Source organism: Procambarus clarkii, chromosome 65 (assembly GCF_040958095.1).
Source record: "Procambarus clarkii isolate CNS0578487 chromosome 65, FALCON_Pclarkii_2.0, whole genome shotgun sequence".
In the NCBI taxonomy this organism is placed as follows: Eukaryota; Metazoa; Arthropoda; class Malacostraca; order Decapoda; family Cambaridae; genus Procambarus; species Procambarus clarkii.
The window spans coordinates 28,318,053-28,337,074 of NC_091214.1; the positions used below are offsets into that span (position 1 = coordinate 28,318,053).

The 19,022-nt window shown below is 55.0% G+C and overlaps 1 protein-coding gene across 1 annotated transcript; it reads right to left on the bottom strand.

Annotated features, from left to right (window-relative positions):
- Positions 1–2,776: 2,776 nt before the first annotated feature.
- LOC123753392 (uncharacterized) lies at positions 2,777–3,637 on the bottom strand. The gene has a single exon (XM_045735387.2). It carries the CDS (start codon positions 3,635–3,637, stop codon positions 2,777–2,779), a length of 861 nt encoding a protein of 286 aa, XP_045591343.2.
- Between the last annotated feature and the right edge of the window lie 15,385 nt (positions 3,638–19,022).

The following is a 19,022-nucleotide window of genomic DNA, read 5'->3' on the forward strand; positions in this document are numbered from 1 at the left end:
AATGTAAAGGATCTCAGTGTACTCATGTCGAAAGACCTTACCTTTAAAGAACACAATAAAGTAGCCGTCACAACTGCAAGAAAAATGACAGGTTGGTTAACAAGAACTTTTCACGCTAGAGATGCTGTACCGATGATGATACTTTTCAAAACGCTTGTGCTCTCTAGAGTGGAGTACTGCTGCACAATCACAGCCCCTTTCAAAGCTGGAGAAATTGCTGACCTGGAGAGCGTGCAGAGATCCTTTACTGCTAGAATCAACTCAGTAAAACATCTAAACTACTGGGACCGACTGAAGAGCCTAAATCTGTATTCTCTTGAGCGCAGGCGGGAGAGATACATAATAATCTATTTGTAGAAAATATTAGAGGGGCTGGTCCCAAACCTGCACACAGAAATAACGTCACATGAGACCAGAAGGCATGGCAGGATGTGCAGAATACCCCCGTTAAAAAGCAGAGGTGCAACAGGTACTCTGAGAGAGAACTCTATCAACATCAGAGGCCCGAGACTGTTCAACACGCTTCCACTACACATAAGGGGCATAACAGGCAGACCCCTCATAGTGTTCAAGAGAGAACTTGAGAAACACCTCCAAAGGATACCTGATCAACCAGGCTGTGACTCATATGCAGGCTGTGAGCAGCCACGTCCAACAGCCTGGTTGATCAGTCCAGCAACCAGGAGGCCTGGTCGATGACCGGGCCGCGGGGACGCTAAGTCCCGGAAGCACCTCAAGGTAACCAAGGTCAAGGGCCGCTCTGCCTTCTCCCCTTTCTTCCCTCTCTCTTTCCTTATTACAGTGTAGTCCCGGGGAACACCGTATTCGTTATGATTCCTGAGAGTTTTGTTTCTGTGAGTCCAATTTCATCCGGATTCCCTTCTTGTGCTCTTTCCCTAAGTTCACTTGTCTTGCTTGTAATACCATCTGTGTTCGAGTACATTACCTAGATACTGATTCTCTTCTCTCCATCTTCAGTTTCTGTTGATTTCACTGGAAGAGGGGGACAACGGATGTCTGGGGTGGGAGGGTGCTGGGAAGATCTGGTATAGGGAAGCTAGGAGGGTCTGGGGGCTGTAGCTTAAAGGGTCTGGGGTTGGGGGTCAATTAATGCATGGGATGGTGCAGCAGGAGCAGGGTCGTAGTCCTAATGGCCCGGGTTCGATCCCCGGAAGAGGCAAAAACAAACGGACAGAGATTCTTTCACCCAGGTACACCTGCTCCCCTAGCAGTAAATAGGTACCTGTGCATTAAACAGCTGCTACGGGCTGCTTCCTGGGGATGTGTGTGAGTGTGTAAGAGAAATAAATGTAGTAGACATAACAGAGGAAAAATAGATTGGTTAGAAAGGCAGGGTCCAAGAGCTAATAGCTCGATTCTGCAGACACAAATAGTAAACACACTGAACAAGGACTACAGTAACCACTCGCTCTGAACTTCAGAATACACCCACATTGGCAGTGATGTGGTGGAGGCTGACTCCATACACAGTTTCAAGTGTAGATATGATAGAGCCCAGTAGGCTCAGGAACATATACATTAGTTGATTGACAGGTGAGAGGCGGGACCAAAGAGCCAGAGCTCAACCCCCGCAAGCACAACTGGGTGAGCACAGTCTCACATCACCAGATAAATTCCATTACTGTTTTCTTACTGAAGAACAACTGGGGTGAAAATAATTGTGTAGAAACCTTGCACAAGTACACGCAATTTTCCCACGTAATGAGTTCCCGCAGACCTGAGCACTGAACAACGACCTATCGCATTTTATCTCCATGTGTTCACTGGAGCAGGTAAAGCCCATAATGTATCTGAGACAAGTTTCAAAGTGAACGTTTTGCGTGCGGTGGCTTGTGTGTGTGAGGGCGCTCTCAGTCCGGTGTTTGTGTGTGTGTGTGAGGGCGCCTCAGGCCGGTGTTTGTGTGTGTGTGAGGGCGCTCTCATTCCGGTGTTTGTGTGTGTGTGAGGGCGCCTCAGGCCGGTGTTTGTGTGTGTGTGAGGGCGCTCTCAGTCCGGTGTTTGTGTGTGTGAGAGCGCTCTCAGGCCAGTGTTTGTGTGTGTGTGAGGGCGCTCTCAGTCCGGTGTTTGTGTGTGTGTGAGGGCGCTCTCAGGCCGGTGTTTGTGTGTGTGTGAGGGCGCTCTCAGGCCGGTGTTTGTGTGTGTGTGAGGGCGCTCTCAGGCCGGTGTTTGTGTGTGTGTGAGGGCGCTCTCAGGCCGGTGTTTGTGTGTGTGTGAGGGCGCTCTCAGGCCGGTGTTTGTGTGTGTGTGAGGGCGCTCTCAGGCCGGTGTTTGTGTGTGTGTGAGGGCGCTCTCAGGCCGGTGTTTGTGTGTGTGTGAGGGCGCTCTCAGGCCGGTGTTTGTGTGTGTGTGAGAGCGCTCTCAGGCCGGTGTTTGTGTGTGTGTGAGGGCGCTCTCAGGCCGGTGTTTGTGTGTGTGTGAGGGCGCTCTCAGGCCGGTGTTTGTGTGTGTGAGGACGCTCTCAGGTTGGTGTTTGTGTGTGTGAGGACGCTCTCATGCCGGTGTTTGTGTGTGTGTGAGGGCGCTCTCAGTCCGGTGTTTGTGTGTGTGTGAGGGCGCTCTCAGGCCGGTGTGTGTGTGTGTGAGAGCGCGCTCTCTCCCTCTCTCTCTCTCTCCCAGTACTGGATGTTGAGTAACACCCAGTAAATGCTACTCAGCAAGAGTAACTGAGCCACTTCTCATCAGAAGAACAGGTAATTCAGCACAGCGTGTCAGCACCGGCCAGAACACACGCCTCAGCGCTCACCGCCTCCAGATCTCAATGACACCAGATGCCGATGGACACACCTTGTCCTCCGCCGTGAACGGAATCTGTAGGATGAATAATGTGCCATACTAGGTCCCTGGGGAGGACGTAGGCAGCCTCCAGGTCCCTGTAGCGTCCCTGTAGCGTCCCTGTAGCGTCCCTGTAGCGTCCCTGTAGCGTCCCTGTAGCGTCCCTGTAGCGTCCCTGTAGCATCCCTGTAGCGTTCCTGTAGCGTCCCTGTAGCGTCCCTGTAGCGTCCCTATAGCGTCCCTGTAGCGTCAATGTAGCGTCCCTGTAGCATCCCTGTAGCATCCCTGTAGCGTCCCTGTAGCGTCCCTGTAGCGTCCCTGTAGCGTCCCTGTAGCGTCCCTGTAGCGTCCCTGTAGCGTCCCTGTAGCGTCCCTGTAGCGTCCCTGTAGCATCCCTGTAGCGTCCCTGTAGCGTCCCTGTAGCGTCCCTGTAGCGTCCCTGTAGCGTCCCTGTAGCGTCCCTGTAGCATCCCTGTAGCATCCCTGTAGCGTCCCTGTAGCGTCCCTGTAGCGTCCCGGTAGCGTCCCTGTAGCGTCCCTGTAGCGTCCCTGTAGCGTCCCTGTAGCGTCCCTGTAGCGTCCCTGTAGCGTCCCTGTAGCATCCCTGTAGCGTCCCTGTAGCGTCCCTGTAGCGTCCCTGTAGCGTCCCTGTAGCGTCCCTGTAGCGTCCCTGTAGCATCCCTGTAGCATCCCTGTAGCGTCCCTGTAGCGTCCCTGTAGCGTCCCTGTAGCGTCCCTGTAGCGTCCCTGTTGTGCATGCGGTCAGGGACTGTCTCCTCGACTCCTCACCCCTGTAGTGTGGGGCTCGGTGAGGCGTCTGGACCCCTTCAGCTCTCCCACTCATGGCCGAAACGATGGACAGTACCCGTCTACTGATGGTCGACGGTGATGGACAGTACCCGTCTATTGATGGTCGACGGTGATGGACAGTACCCGTCTACTGATGGTCGACGGTGAGGGACAGTACCCGTCTACTGATGGTCGACGGTGATGGACAGTACCCGTCTACTGATGGTCGACGGTGAGGGACAGTACCCGTCTACTGATGGTCGACGGTGATGGACAGCACCCGTCTACTGATGGTCGACGGTGAGGGACAGTACCCGTCTACTGATGGTCGACGGTGAGGGACAGTACCCGTCTACTGATGGTCGACGGTGAGGGACAGTACCAGTCTACTGATGGTCGACGGTGAGGGACAGTACCCGTCTACTGATGGTCGACGGTGAGGGACAGTACCCGTCTACTGATGGTCGACGGTGATGGACAGTACCCGTCTACTGATGGTCGACGGTGAGGGACAGTACCCGTCTACTGATGGTCGACGGTGATGGACAGTACCCGTCTACTGATGGTCGACGGTGAGGGACAGTACCCGTCTACTGATGGTCGACGGTGAGGGACAGTACCCGTCTACTGATGGTCGACGGTGATGGACAGTACCCGTCTACTGATGGTCGACGGTGAGGGACAGTACCCGTCTACTGATGGTCGACGGTGAGGGACAGTACCCGTCTACTGATGGTCGACGGTGAGAGACAGTACCCGTCTACTGATGGTCGACGGTGAGGGACAGTACCCGTCTACTGATGGTCGACGGTGGACAGTACCCGTCTACTGATGGTCGACGGTGAGGGACAGTACCCGTCTACTGATGGTCGACGGTGGACAGTACCCGTCTACTGATGGTCGATGGTGAGGGACAGTACCCGTCTACTGATGGTCGACGGTGGACAGTACCCGTCTACTGATGGTCGACGGTGAGAGACAGTACCCGTCTACTGATGGTCGACGGTGAGGGACAGTACCCGTCTACTGATGGTCGACGGTGGACAGTACCCGTCTACTGATGGTCGACGGTGAGGGACAGTACCCGTCTACTGATGGTCGACGGTGGACAGTACCCGTCTACTGATGGTCGACGGTGAGGGACAGTACCCGTCTACTGATGGTCGACGGTGGACAGTACCCGTCTACTGATGGTCGACGGTGAGAGACAGTACCCGTCTACTGATGGTCGACGGTGGACAGTACCCGTCTACTGGTGGTCGACGGTGAGGGACAGTACCCGTCTACTGATGGTCGACGGTGGACAGTACCCGTCTACTGATGGTCGACGGTGAGGGACAGTACCCGTCTACTGATGGTCGACGGTGAGAGACAGTACCCGTCTACTGATGGTCGACGGTGAGGGACAGTACCCGTCTACTGATGGTCGACGGTGAGGGACAGTACCCGTCTACTGATGGTCGACGGTGAGAGACAGTACCCGTCTACTGATGGTCGACGGTGAGGGACAGTACCCGTCTACTGATGGTCGACGGTGAGGGACAGTACCCGTCTACTGATGGTCGACGGTGAGAGACAGTACCCGTCTACTGATGGTCGACGGTGAGAGACAGTACCCGTCTACTGATGGTCGACGGTGAGGGACAGTACCCGTCTACTGATGGTCGACGGTGAGGGACAGTACCCGTCTACTGATGGTCGACGGTGGACAGTATATGTCTACTGATGGTCGACGGTGAGGGACAGTACCCGTCTACTGATGGTCGACGGTGGACAGTACCCGTCTACTGATGGTCGACGGTGAGGGACAGTACCCGTCTACTGATGGTCGACGGTGAGGGACAGTACCCGTCTACTGATGGTCGACGGTGAGGGACAGTACCCGTCTACTGATGGTCGACGGTGGACAGTACCCGTCTACTGATGGTCGACGGTGAGGGACAGTACCCGTCTACTGATGGTTGACGGTGAGGGACAGTACCCGTCTACTGATGGTCGACGGTGAGGGACAGTACCCGTCTACTGATGGTCGACGGTGGACAGTACCCGTCTACTGATGGTCGACGGTGAGGGACAGTACCCGTCTACTGATGGTCGACGGTGGACAGTACCCGTCTACTGATGGTCGACGGTGAGGGACAGACCCGTCTACTGATGGTCGACGGTGGACAGTACCCGTCTACTGATGGTCGACGGTGAGGGACAGTACCCGTCTACTGATGGTCGACGGTGAGGGACAGTACCCGTCTACTGATGGTCGACGGTGGACAGTACCCGTCTACTGATGGTCGACGGTGAGGGACAGTACCCGTCTACTGATGGTCGACGGTGGACAGTACCCGTCTACTGATGGTCGACGGTGAGGGACAGTACCCGTCTTCTGATGGTCGACGGGGAGGGACAGTACCCGTCTACTGATGGTCGACGGTGGACAGTACCCGTCTACTGATGGTCGACGGTGAGGGACAGTACCCGTCTACTGATGGTCGACGGTGAGGGACAGTACCCGTCTACTGATGGTCGACGGTGAGGGATAGTACCCGTCTACTGATGGTCGACGGTGGACAGTACCCGTCTACTGATGGTCGACGGTGAGGGACAGTACCCGTCTACTGATGGTCGACGGTGAGAGACAGTACCCGTCTACTGATGGTCGACGGTGTAGGACAGTACCCAACTACTCACTGTCGACAGTGAAGGTTAACTTGAGTTGATTTCGGGGCTTTAGTGTCCCCGCGGCCCGGTCCTCGACCAGGCCTCCACCCTCAGGAAGCAGCCCAGTGACAGTTGACTAACACCCAGGTACCTATTTTACTGCTAGGTAACAGGGGCATAGGGTGAAAGAAACTCTGCCCATTGTTTCTTGCCGGCGCTAGGGATCGAACCCGGGACCACAGAATCACGTGTCCAGCGTGTTGTCCGCTCGGCTGGCTCGACCTTCGATCTCATGACAAAGTTCCCGCTCAAATTTCTTGTCAACTTCGGGCAAGAAGTGCCTAGCCTCACCGTCGAGTGCTTCCTCCCAACCACCATAGTTTGTATGATCTCAGGGACACACGAAGCAAATGATCCTTTCAAAGGCCATTCAGTGTTGGTCAGATCGAGCATAAAGAAATATTTCATATTTTTGACCAAATAAGTTCTTTTTAGAGCTCACGAGCGCCGATTTTGGGCTCATGAGCGTTGATTTTGGGCTCATGACCGTTGATTTTGGGCTCATGAGCGTTGATTTTGAGCTCATGAGCGTTGATTTTGGGCTCATGAGCGTTGATTTTGAGCTCATGAACGTTGATTTTAGGCTCATGAACGTTGATTTTGAGCTCATGAGCGTTGATTTTGAGCTCATGAGCGTTGATTTTGGGCTCATGAACATTGATTTTAGGCTCATGAACGTTGATTTTGAGCTCATGAGCGTTGATTTTGGGCTCATGAACGTTGATTTTGGGCTCATGACCGTTGATTTTGGGCTCATGACCGTTGATTTTGGGCTCATGAGCGTTGATTTTGAGCTCATGAGCGTTGATTTTGAGCTCATGAACGTTGATTTTGGGCTCATGACCGTTAATTTTGGGCTCATGAACGTTGATTTTAGGCTCATGAGCGTTGATTTTGAGCTCATGAGCGTTGATTTTGGGCTCATGAACATTGATTTTAGGATCATGAACGTTGATTTTGAGCTCATGAGCGTTGATTTTGGGCTCATGAACGTTGATTTTGGGCTCATGACCGTTGATTTTGGGCTCATGACCGTTGATTTTGGGCTCATGACCGTTGATTTTGGGCTCATGAGCGTTGATTTTGGGCTCATGACCGTTGATTTTGGGCTCATGACCGTTGATTTTGGGCTCATGACCGTTGATTTTGGGCTCATGAACGTTGATTTTGGGCTCATGAACGTTGATTTTGGGATCATGAACATTGATTTTAGGCTCATGAACGTTGATTTTAAGCTCATGAGTGTTGATTTTGAGCTCATGAGCGTTGATTTTGGGCTCATGAACGTTGATTTTGGGCTCATGAACGTTGATTTTGGGCTCATGAACGTTGATTTTGAGCTCACGAGCGCCGATTTTGAGCTCACGAGCGCTGATTTTGAGCTCACGAGCCCAAAAAACACAAAAATAAAATAAACCCAAAAATCCTGGTAATAAGTAAAAGGGAAACACTTACTAAGGCTCAACTTTCCTGTCTTGAAGAATTTATCAGAAAATTTTATTTGTTCAACAACAGCTGCTGACTGTCTGGAAGATGGCAACTATCAGGGGGAAGCGCCAAGCCATTACCACTCTACCTACCTTGAGGTGCTTCCGGGGCTTAGTGTCCCCGCGGCCCGGTCGTCGACCAGGCCTCCTGGTTGCTGGGAAGGTTGCCAGGCCTCCTGGTTGCTGCTGCCTCCTCTATAGCACGGGGAAGGTGTCAGGATAAGGATATGGGATGGGACGGGGGGAAGGAATGGTGCCCAACCACTTTGACGATCGGGGATTGAACGCCGACCTGCATGACGTAATGCCGGCACTGGACGAGGGGCTGAGGCAACACCTGTGAGGGAAGAGGATGAGGCACGTGTCTCACCTGTGTCGTGCTGAGGCAAGTGTCTCACCTGTGTCGTGCTGAGGCAAGTGTCTCACCTGTGTCGTGCTGAGGCAGGTGTCTCACCTGTGTCGTTCTGAGGGCAAGTGTCTCACCTGTGTAGTGCTGAGGCAGGTGTCTCACCTATGTCGTGCTGAGGCAGGTGTCTCACCTGTGTCGTGCTGAGGCAGGTGTCTCACCTGTGTCGTGCTGAGGCAGGTGTCTCACCTGTGTCGTGCTGAGGACTGGTGTCTCACCTGTGTCGTGCTGAGGCAGGTGTCTCACCTGTGTCGTGCTGAGGACTGGTGTCTCACCTGTGTCGTGCTGAGGCACGTGTCTCACCTGTGTCGTGCTGAGGCAAGTGTCTCACCTGTGTCGTGCTGAGGCAGGTGTCTCACCTGTGTCGTGCTGAGGCAGGTGTCTCACCTGTGTCGTGCTGAGGACAAGTGTCTCACCTGTGTCGTTCTGAGGGCAAGTGTCTCACCTGTGTCGTGCTGAGGCAGGTGTCTCAGCTATGTCGTGCTGAGGCAGGTGTCTCACCTGTGTCGTGCTGAGGCAGGTGTCTCACCTGTGTCGTGCTGAGGCAGGTGTCTCACCTGTGTCGTGCTGAGGACTGGTGTCTCACCTGTGTCGTGCTGAGGCAGGTGTCTCACCTGTGTCGTGCTGAGGACTGGTGTCTCACCTGTGTCGTGCTGAGGCACGTGTCTCACCTGTGTCGTGCTGAGGCAAGTGTCTCACCTGTGTCGTGCTGAGGCAGGTGTCTCACCTGTGTCGTGCTGAGGCAGGTGTCTCACCTGTGTCGTGCTGAGGACAAGTGTCTCACCTGTGTCGTGCTGAGGCAGGTATCTCACCTGTGTCGTGCTGAGGCAGGTGTCTCACCTGTGTCGTGCTGAGGCAGGTGTCTCACCTGTGTCGTGCTGAGGCAAGTGTCTCACCTGTGTCGTGCTGAGGCAAGTGTCTCACCTGTGTCGTGCTGAGGCAGGTGTCTCACCTGTGTCGTGCTGAGGCAAGTGTCTCACCTGTGTCGTGCTGAGGCAAGTGTCTCACCTGTGTCGTGCTGAGGCAAGTGTCTCACCTGTGTCGTGCTGAGGCAAGTGTCTCACCTGTGTCGTGCTGAGGCAGGTGTCTCACCTGTGTCGTGCTGAAACAGGTGTCTCACCTGTGTCGTGCTGAGGCACGTGTCTCACCTGTGTCGTGCTGAGGGCACGTGTCTCACCTGTGTCGTGCTGAGGGCACGTGTCTCACCTGTGTCGTGCTGAGGCAGGTGTCTCACCTGTGTCGTGCTGAGGTCAAGTGTCTCACCTGTGTCGTGCTGAGGCAGGTGTCTCACCTGTGTCGTGCTGAGGACTTGTGTCTCACCTGTGTCGTGCTGAGGCAAGTGTCTCACCTGTGTCGTGCTGAGGCAAGTGTCTCACCTGTGTCGTGCTGAGGCAGGTGTCTCACCTGTGTCGTGCTGAGGCAGGTGTCTCACCTGTGTCGTGCTGAGGCAGGTGTCTCACCTGTGTCGTGCTGAGGCACGTGTCTCACCTGTGTCGTGCTGAGGCACGTGTCTCACCTGTGTCGTGCTGAGGACAAGTGTCTCACCTGTGTCGTGCTGAGGCAAGTGTCTCACCTGTGTCGTGCTGAGGACAAGTGTCTCACCTGTGTCGTGCTGAGGCACGTGTCTCACCTGTGTCGTGCTGAGGCAAGTGTCTCACCTGTGTCGTGCTGAGGCAGGTGTCTCACCTGTGTCGTGCTGAGGCAGGTGTCTCACCTGTGTCGTGCTGAGGACAAGTGTCTCACCTGTGTCATGCTGAGGCAGGTGTCTCACCTGTGTCGTGCTGAGGCAGGTGTCTCACCTGTGTCGTGCTGAGGCAGGTGTCTCACCTGTGTCGTGCTGAGGCAGGTGTCTCACCTGTGTCGTGCTGAGGCAAGTGTCTCACCTGTGTCGTGCTGAGGCAAGTGTCTCACCTGTGTCGTGCTGAGGCAGGTGTCTCACCTGTGTCGTGCTGAGGCAGGTGTCTCACCTGTGTCCTGCTGAGGCAAGTGTCTCACCTGTGTCGTACTGAGGACAAGTGTCTCACCTGTGTCGTGCTGAGGCAGGTGTCTCACCTGTGTCGTGCTGAGGCACGTGTCTCACCTGTGTCCTGCTGAGGACAAGTGTCTCACCTGTGTCCTGCTGAGGCAAGTGTCTCACCTGTGTCGTGCTGAGGCACGTGTCTCACCTGTGTCGTGCTGAGGCAGGTGTCTCACCTGTGTCGTGCTGAGGCACGTGTCTCACCTGTGTCGTGCTGAGGCACGTGTCTCACCTGTGTCGTGCTGAGGACAAGTGTCTCACCTGTGTCGTGCTGAGGCAAGTGTCTCACCTGTGTCGTGCTGAGGACAAGTGTCTCACCTGTGTCGTGTTGAGGCAGGTGTCTCACCTGTGTCGTGCTGAGGCACGTGTCTCACCTGTGTCCTGCTGAGGACAAGTGTCTCACCTGTGACCTGCTGAGGCATGTGTCTCACCTGTGTCGTGCTGAGGCAGGTGTCTCACCTGTGTCGTGCTGAGGACTGGTGTCTCACCTGTGTCGTGCTGAGGCAGGTGTCTCACCTGTGTCCTGCTGAGGCAGGTGTCTCACCTGTGTCGTGCTGAGGCAGGTGTCTCACCTGTGTCGTGCTGAGGCAAGTGTCTCACCTGTGTCGTGCTGAGGCAGGTGTCTCACCTGTGTCGTGCTGAGGCAAGTGTCTCAGCTGTGTCGTGCTGAGGCAGGTGTCTCACCTGTGTCGTGCTGAGGACTGGTGTCTCACCTGTGTCGTGCTGAGGCAGGTGTCTCACCTGTGTCGTGCTGAGGCAGGTGTCTCACCTGTGTCGTGCTGAGGCAAGTGTCTCACCTGTGTCGTGCTGAGGCAAGTGTCTCACCTGTGTCGTGCTGAGGCAGGTGTCTCACCTGTGTCGTGCTGAGGCAAGTGTCTCACCTGTGTCGTGCTGAGGCAAGTGTCTCACCTGTGTCGTGCTGAGGCAAGTGTCTCACCTGTGTCGTGCTGAGGCAGGTGTCTCACCTGTGTCGTGCTGAAACAGGTGTCTCACCTGTGTCGTGCTGAGGCACGTGTCTCACCTGTGTCGTGCTGAGGGCACGTGTCTCACCTGTGTCGTGCTGAGGGCACGTGTCTCACCTGTGTCGTGCTGAGGCAGGTGTCTCACCTGTGTCGTGCTGAGGTCAAGTGTCTCACCTGTGTCGTGCTGAGGCAGGTGTCTCACCTGTGTCGTGCTGAGGACTTGTGTCTCACCTGTGTCGTGCTGAGGCAAGTGTCTCACCTGTGTCGTGCTGAGGCAAGTGTCTCACCTGTGTCGTGCTGAGGCAGGTGTCTCACCTGTGTCGTGCTGAGGCAGGTGTCTCACCTGTGTCGTGCTGAGGCAGGTGTCTCACCTGTGTCGTGCTGAGGCACGTGTCTCACCTGTGTCGTGCTGAGGCACGTGTCTCACCTGTGTCGTGCTGAGGACAAGTGTCTCACCTGTGTCGTGCTGAGGCAAGTGTCTCACCTGTGTCGTGCTGAGGACAAGTGTCTCACCTGTGTCGTGCTGAGGCACGTGTCTCACCTGTGTCGTGCTGAGGCAAGTGTCTCACCTGTGTCGTGCTGAGGCAGGTGTCTCACCTGTGTCGTGCTGAGGCAGGTGTCTCACCTGTGTCGTGCTGAGGACAAGTGTCTCACCTGTGTCATGCTGAGGCAGGTGTCTCACCTGTGTCGTGCTGAGGCAGGTGTCTCACCTGTGTCGTGCTGAGGCAGGTGTCTCACCTGTGTCGTGCTGAGGCAGGTGTCTCACCTGTGTCGTGCTGAGGCAAGTGTCTCACCTGTGTCGTGCTGAGGCAAGTGTCTCACCTGTGTCGTGCTGAGGCAGGTGTCTCACCTGTGTCGTGCTGAGGCAGGTGTCTCACCTGTGTCCTGCTGAGGCAAGTGTCTCACCTGTGTCGTACTGAGGACAAGTGTCTCACCTGTGTCGTGCTGAGGCAGGTGTCTCACCTGTGTCGTGCTGAGGCACGTGTCTCACCTGTGTCCTGCTGAGGACAAGTGTCTCACCTGTGTCCTGCTGAGGCAAGTGTCTCACCTGTGTCGTGCTGAGGCACGTGTCTCACCTGTGTCGTGCTGAGGCAGGTGTCTCACCTGTGTCGTGCTGAGGCACGTGTCTCACCTGTGTCGTGCTGAGGCACGTGTCTCACCTGTGTCGTGCTGAGGACAAGTGTCTCACCTGTGTCGTGCTGAGGCAAGTGTCTCACCTGTGTCGTGCTGAGGACAAGTGTCTCACCTGTGTCGTGTTGAGGCAGGTGTCTCACCTGTGTCGTGCTGAGGCACGTGTCTCACCTGTGTCCTGCTGAGGACAAGTGTCTCACCTGTGACCTGCTGAGGCATGTGTCTCACCTGTGTCGTGCTGAGGCAGGTGTCTCACCTGTGTCGTGCTGAGGACTGGTGTCTCACCTGTGTCGTGCTGAGGCAGGTGTCTCACCTGTGTCCTGCTGAGGCAGGTGTCTCACCTGTGTCGTGCTGAGGCAGGTGTCTCACCTGTGTCGTGCTGAGGCAAGTGTCTCACCTGTGTCGTGCTGAGGCAGGTGTCTCACCTGTGTCGTGCTGAGGCAAGTGTCTCAGCTGTGTCGTGCTGAGGCAGGTGTCTCACCTGTGTCGTGCTGAGGACTGGTGTCTCACCTGTGTCGTGCTGAGGCAGGTGTCTCACCTGTGTCGTGCTGAGGCAGGTGTCTCACCTGTGTCGTGCTGAGGCAAGTGTCTCACCTGTGTCGTGCTGAGGCAAGTGTCTCACCTGTGTCGTGCTGAGGCAGGTGTCTCACCTGTGTCGTGCTGAGGCAAGTGTCTCACCTGTGTCGTGCTGAGACACGTCTCGCTCTCTCACCTTCACTACCGACCGCTGTTGTACACCTGAATTATCTAAGCCAGCCGCTGTCTGCCGGACCCCCACACCTGTCCTTGTCACCTTGTACACCTACCTGCAGGACCCCCACACCTGTCCTGGTCACCGTGAACACCTGCCTGTAGGACCCCCACACCTGTCCTTGTCACCGTGAACACCTGCCTGCAGGACCCCCACACCTGTCCTTGTCACCTTGTACACCTGCCTGCAGGACCCCCACACCTGTCCTGGTCACCGTGTACACCTGCCTGCAGGACCCCCCCACCTGTCCTGGTCACCGTGTACACCTGCCTGCAGGACCCCACACCTGTCCTGGTCACCGTGAACACCTGCCTGCAGGACCCCCACACCTGTCCTTGTCACCGTGAACACCTGCCTGCAGGACCCCCACACCTGTCCTGGTCACCATGTACACCTGCCTGCAGGACCCCCACACCTGTCCTGGTCACCATGTACACCTGCCTGCAGGACCCCCACACCTGTCCTGGTCACCATGTTCACCTGCCTGCAGGACCCCCACACCTGTCCTGGTCACCATGTACACCTGCCTGCAGGACCCCCACCCCTGTCCTGGTCACCATGTACACCTGCCTGCAGGACCCCCACACCTGTCCTGGTCACCATGTACACCTGCCTGCAGGACCCCCACACCTGTCCTGGTCACCATGTACACCTGCCTGCAGGACCCCCACACCTGTCCTGGTCACCATGTACACCTGCCTGCAGGACCCCCACACCTGACCTGGTCACCATGTACACCTGCCTGCAGGACCCCCACACCTGTCCTGGTCACCGTGAACACCTGCCTGCAGGACCCCCACACCTGTCCTGGTCACCGTGTACACCTGCCTGCAGGACCCCCACACCTGTCCTGGTCACCATGTACACCGGCCTGCAGGACCCCCATATCTGTCCTGGTCACCATGTACACCTGCCTGCAGGACCCCCACACCTGTCCTGGTCACCATGTACACCTGCCTGCTGGACCCCCACACCTGTCCTGGTCACCGTGAACACCTGCCTGCAGGACCCCCACACCTGTCCTGGTCACCGTGTACACCTGCCTGCAGGACCCCCACACCTGCCCTGGTCACAGTGAACACCTGCCTGCAGGACCCCCACACCTTACCTGGTCACCGTGTACACCTGCCTGCAGGTCCCCCACACCTGTCCTTGTCACCGTGAACACCTGCCTGCAGGACCCCCACAACTGTCCTGGTCACCGTGTACACCTGCCTGCAGGACCCCACACCTGTCCTGGTCACCGTGAACACCTGCCTGCAGGACACCCACACCTGTCCTTGTCACCGTGAACTCCTGCCTTCAGGACCCCCACACCTGTCCTTGTCACCTTGAACACCTGCCTGCAGGACCCCACACCTGTCCTGGTCACCGTGTACACCTGCCTGCAGGACCCCACACCTGTCCTGGTCACCGTTAACACCTGCCTGCAGGACCCCCACACCTGTCCTGGTCACCGTGAACACCTGCCTGCAGGACCCCCACACCTGTCCTGGTCACCATGTACACCTGCCTGCAGGACCCCCACACCTGTCCTGGTCACCGTGTACACCTGCCTGCAGGACCCCCACACCTGTCCTGGTCACCATGTACACCTGCCTGCAGGACCCCCACACCTGTCCTGGTCACCATGTACACCTGCGTGCAGGACCCCCACACCTGTCCTGGTCACCATGTACACCTGCCTGCAGGACCCCAACACCTGTCCTGGTCACCGTGTACACCTGCCTGCAGGACCCCACACCTGTCCTGGTCACCATGTACACCTGCGTGCAGGACCCCCACACCTGTCCTGGTCACCATGTACACCTGCGTGCAGGACCCCCACACCTGTCCTGGTCACCATGTACACCTGCCTGCAGGACCCCCACACCTGTCCTGGTCACCATGTACACCTGCCTGCAGGACCCCCACACTTGTCCTGGGCACCATGTACACCTGCCTGCAGGACCCCCACACCTGTCCTGGTCACCATGTACACCTGCGTGCAGGACCCCCACACCTGTCCTGGTCACCATGTACACCTGCCTGCAGGACCCCCACACCTGTCCTGGTCACCGTGTACACCTGCCTGCAGGACCCCACACCTGTCCTGGTCACCATGTACACCTGCGTGCAGGACCCCCACACCTGTCCTGGTCACCATGTACACCTGCGTGCAGGACCCCCACACCTGTCCTGGTCACCATGTACACCTGCCTGCAGGACCCCCACACCTGTCCTGGTCACCATGTACACCTGCCTGCAGGACCCCCACACCTGTCCTGGTCACCATGTACACCTGCCTGCAGGACCCCCACACCTGTCCTGGTCACCATGTACACCTGCCTGCAGGACCCCCACACTTGTCCTGGGCACCATGTACACCTGCCTGCAGGACCCCCACACCTGTCCTGGTCACCATGTACACCTGCGTGCAGGACCCCCACACCTGTCCTGGTCACCATGTACACCTGCCTGCAGGACCCCCACACCTGTCCTGGTCACCGTGTACACCTGCCTGCAGGACCCCACACCTGTCCTGGTCACCATGTACACCTGCGTGCAGGACCCCCACACCTGTCCTGGTCACCATGTACACCTGCGTGCAGGACCCCCACACCTGTCCTGGTCACCATGTACACCTGCCTGCAGGACCCCCACACCTGTCCTGGTCACCATGTACACCTGCCTGCAGGACCCCCACACCTGTCCTGGTCACCATGTACACCTGCCTGCAGGACCCCCACACCTGTCCTGGTCACCATGTACACCTGCCTGCAGGACCCCCACACCTGTCCTGGTCACCGTGTACACCTGCCTGCAGGACCCCACACCTGTCCTGGTCACCATGTACACCTGCGTGCAGGACCCCCACACCTGTCCTGGTCACCATGTACACCTGCCTGCAGGACCCCCACACCTGTCCTGGTCACCGTGTACACCTGCCTGCAGGACCCCACACCTGTCCTGGTCACCATGTACACCTGCGTGCAGGACCCCCACACCTGTCCTGGTCACCATGTACACCTGCCTGCAGGACCCCCACACCTGTCCTGGTCACCATGTACACCTGCCTGCAGGACCCCCACACCTGTCCTGGTCACCATGTACACCTGCCTGCAGGACCCCCACACCTGTCCTGGTCACCATGTACACCTGCCTGCAGGACCCCCACACCTGTCCTGGTCACCGTGTACACCTGCTTGCAGGACCCCCACACTTGTCCTGGGCACGTGTTACTGTATGTTCTTCTTGTATATTATTATTGTTATGTAGTCAACCCGTCGGCAAGTCATTCCATCCAGAGGTCGACCCCATAAACGCTTTCCTAAATATTAACATGCTGTTCATTCAAAACGGGAATTTTCTCAAATGTAAAATAATATTATAATATATTAGCATATTGTGCATATTTAGGCCCGGGTTAGGTTTGGTGTTTAGGTTCTGTTGGCGATTATTTGTATTAGTAGTACGTGGGTGAAGCATTTACAGCATTATGGCTCGAACAAAATTCGCGAGTGAAGCATTTGTTCCAGAAGTGTCCGATCGTCATCAGTTTTTTTCATGCTTGTAAACTGTTTAATAAATGTAACCAAAACCGTCAAAGATTGAGGAAAATGTGCACGTTCGTCAGTACTTGCGTAACTGCTTCGTGAATCCGGGTTGCAGAGGTGGAGACTAGCCCGTCTTACATACAAAGTTCCAAAAGTGATTCCATCCACCCGCCAAACCCCCTGCTTATGGATGAAAATCAGTTTACACACGACTCATAACTGATGGCGTTCGAACACTTCCGGAACCAGTGCTTCACTGACGCTGTAAATGCTTCACCCACGTACTACAAATACAAATAATCGCCAACAGAACTTAAACATCTAACCTAACCTATGCCTATTTATGCACAATATGCTAATATATTATAATATTAATTTATATTTGAAAAATTTCCTGTTTTGAATGACCAGCATGTAAAAATTTATGAATGCGTCTATGGGGTCGACCGCTGGATGTAATGGACTTGAGTCGAGGACGGGTTGCTTATATTGGTCAGCAAGCCGTGTGAGAACATAGTCTATGTGGGCAGTGTGAACTAGAGTTCTACGAAGAGTGTTAGGTTGTCGAAAGACGAGTTTTATGTCAAGAGGACGAAGGTTATTAGTGAGATTTTTCAGTTCAGATATGGAGGGAAGGAAGAGTACAGTGCTACTGGTGTTGGAAACAGGTTTGGGATGAAAGAAATTTCGTTTAGCTTTAATTTAGTTTAAATTAGGCCTGGTCGAGGACCGGGCCGCGGGGACACTAAAGCCCCAAAATCATCTCAAGATAACCTCAAGATATAGCTTGAGAGTAGGCACAGTTGATAAAATGTAAAGGGTAACCAAGGCGAGAGAATGATTTGTAAATAAAGGAAATTTCAGAATCAATAAACTGAGGGTCGTGATGTGTAGAGTGCGGAGGAAGAGAGAAGCGAGAACACTTTTCTTAACAAAAGGAGGATGGTAGGAAAATTGAACGTACATAACATTATGCCTGGGTTTGCGGTAGACAGAGAACCCGGACACAGAGCTGTGAACGTCAAGACAAGGAAGGAGGGAATTAGATTCACATTCATCTCTGAAATAGATGGAAGGAGCCAGATTGTTAAGGGAGGCGAGGAAAGGCTGGAAAAAACCAAGGTCATGACGCCATAAAGCAAAAATGTCATCACCATAGCGAAGCCAGAGAGAGGGACGAGTATCAATAGATGGAAGGAGAACGGTTTCAGAGTATTCCATGTAGAGATTAGCAAGAACAGGGGAGATAGGAGAACCCATAGCCACACCGAAAGTTTGATAGAAATATTTACCGTTGAAAGAGACTGAGTTAACAGTCAACAGTCAACACAGAGTCTAATGAGATCGAGGAAAACTTTAGTGGGAAGCGGGAGAGGAAGAAGGCCCTCAGACGCCTTCTGACAAAGGAAAGAGAGAACGTCATCGAGCGGAACATTAGTGAACAGAGTCGACATCAAGACTAAGCATCTTACAGGAGGGCTGCAGGCGCAGTCTTTCTGTGAAGTCCTGAGAGTGATGAAGGTGGGCAGGGGAAAAAAGTGCCAAGGTAAGGCGCCAGTCATAGCGAGCCAGGAGGCAAGAGGATAGCTGACAGAGCCCCGTGAAGACATGATTGGACGAAGAGGAACACCAGGTTTATGAGTCTTAGGAAGACCATAGAAATAAGGAAGAGAAGGGCAGATGACTCACAAATATTTTACAAGAATGAAGTCAGGAGAACAAAGACTTGAGAGCTGTCTTAGTTTGCGGTTGAAGGAAGTTTTAAGGCGATCCAAAGCGTTAGAAGTCAGAGGGGCATATGTCCGGGAGTCAGGAAGCAAGACATCAGCTTTCTGGAGGTAGTCCACACGGTCAAGAACAACCACCGAATTGCCTTTGTCAGTAATAAGGATAAGAATGGAGTTGTTAGCTTTCAGGGAGGCAAGGGCAAGCTGGAGGCGACGAGGAAGGTGGTGATTAGTAGACAACAAACTATCAAGCACGGGGATAAGGGCCCCCCTGAAGGCAGACATGACCAAAAGAGTATTAGAGTTAGAATTGACAAATAAAAGGAACTAATGAGAGCAAGTACGGAAGTTCTTGCTTAGAGGGGAAGATGAAAGGTTGGTAACACAGTTAGAGAGTTTGGCCCAAGTACTGTTTGAAATCAGACGTTGAAGTTTGCTGTGTAGTGTGGAGTAGTGGCAAGAGCAGTGTTGTGTAGTGTGGAGAAGTAGTGAGAAGAGAGGTGAGAAGTGTTGTGTAGTGTGGAGGAGTAATGAGAAGAGAGGCGAGTAGTGTTGTGTAGTGTAGGAAGAGTAATGAGAAGAGAGGCGAGTAGTGTTGTGTAGTGTGGAGGAGTAGTGGGAAGAGAGGCGAGCAGTGTTGTGTAGTGTGGAGGAGTAGTGGGAAGAGAGGCGAGCAGTGTTGTGTAGTGTGGAGGAGTAGTGGGAAGA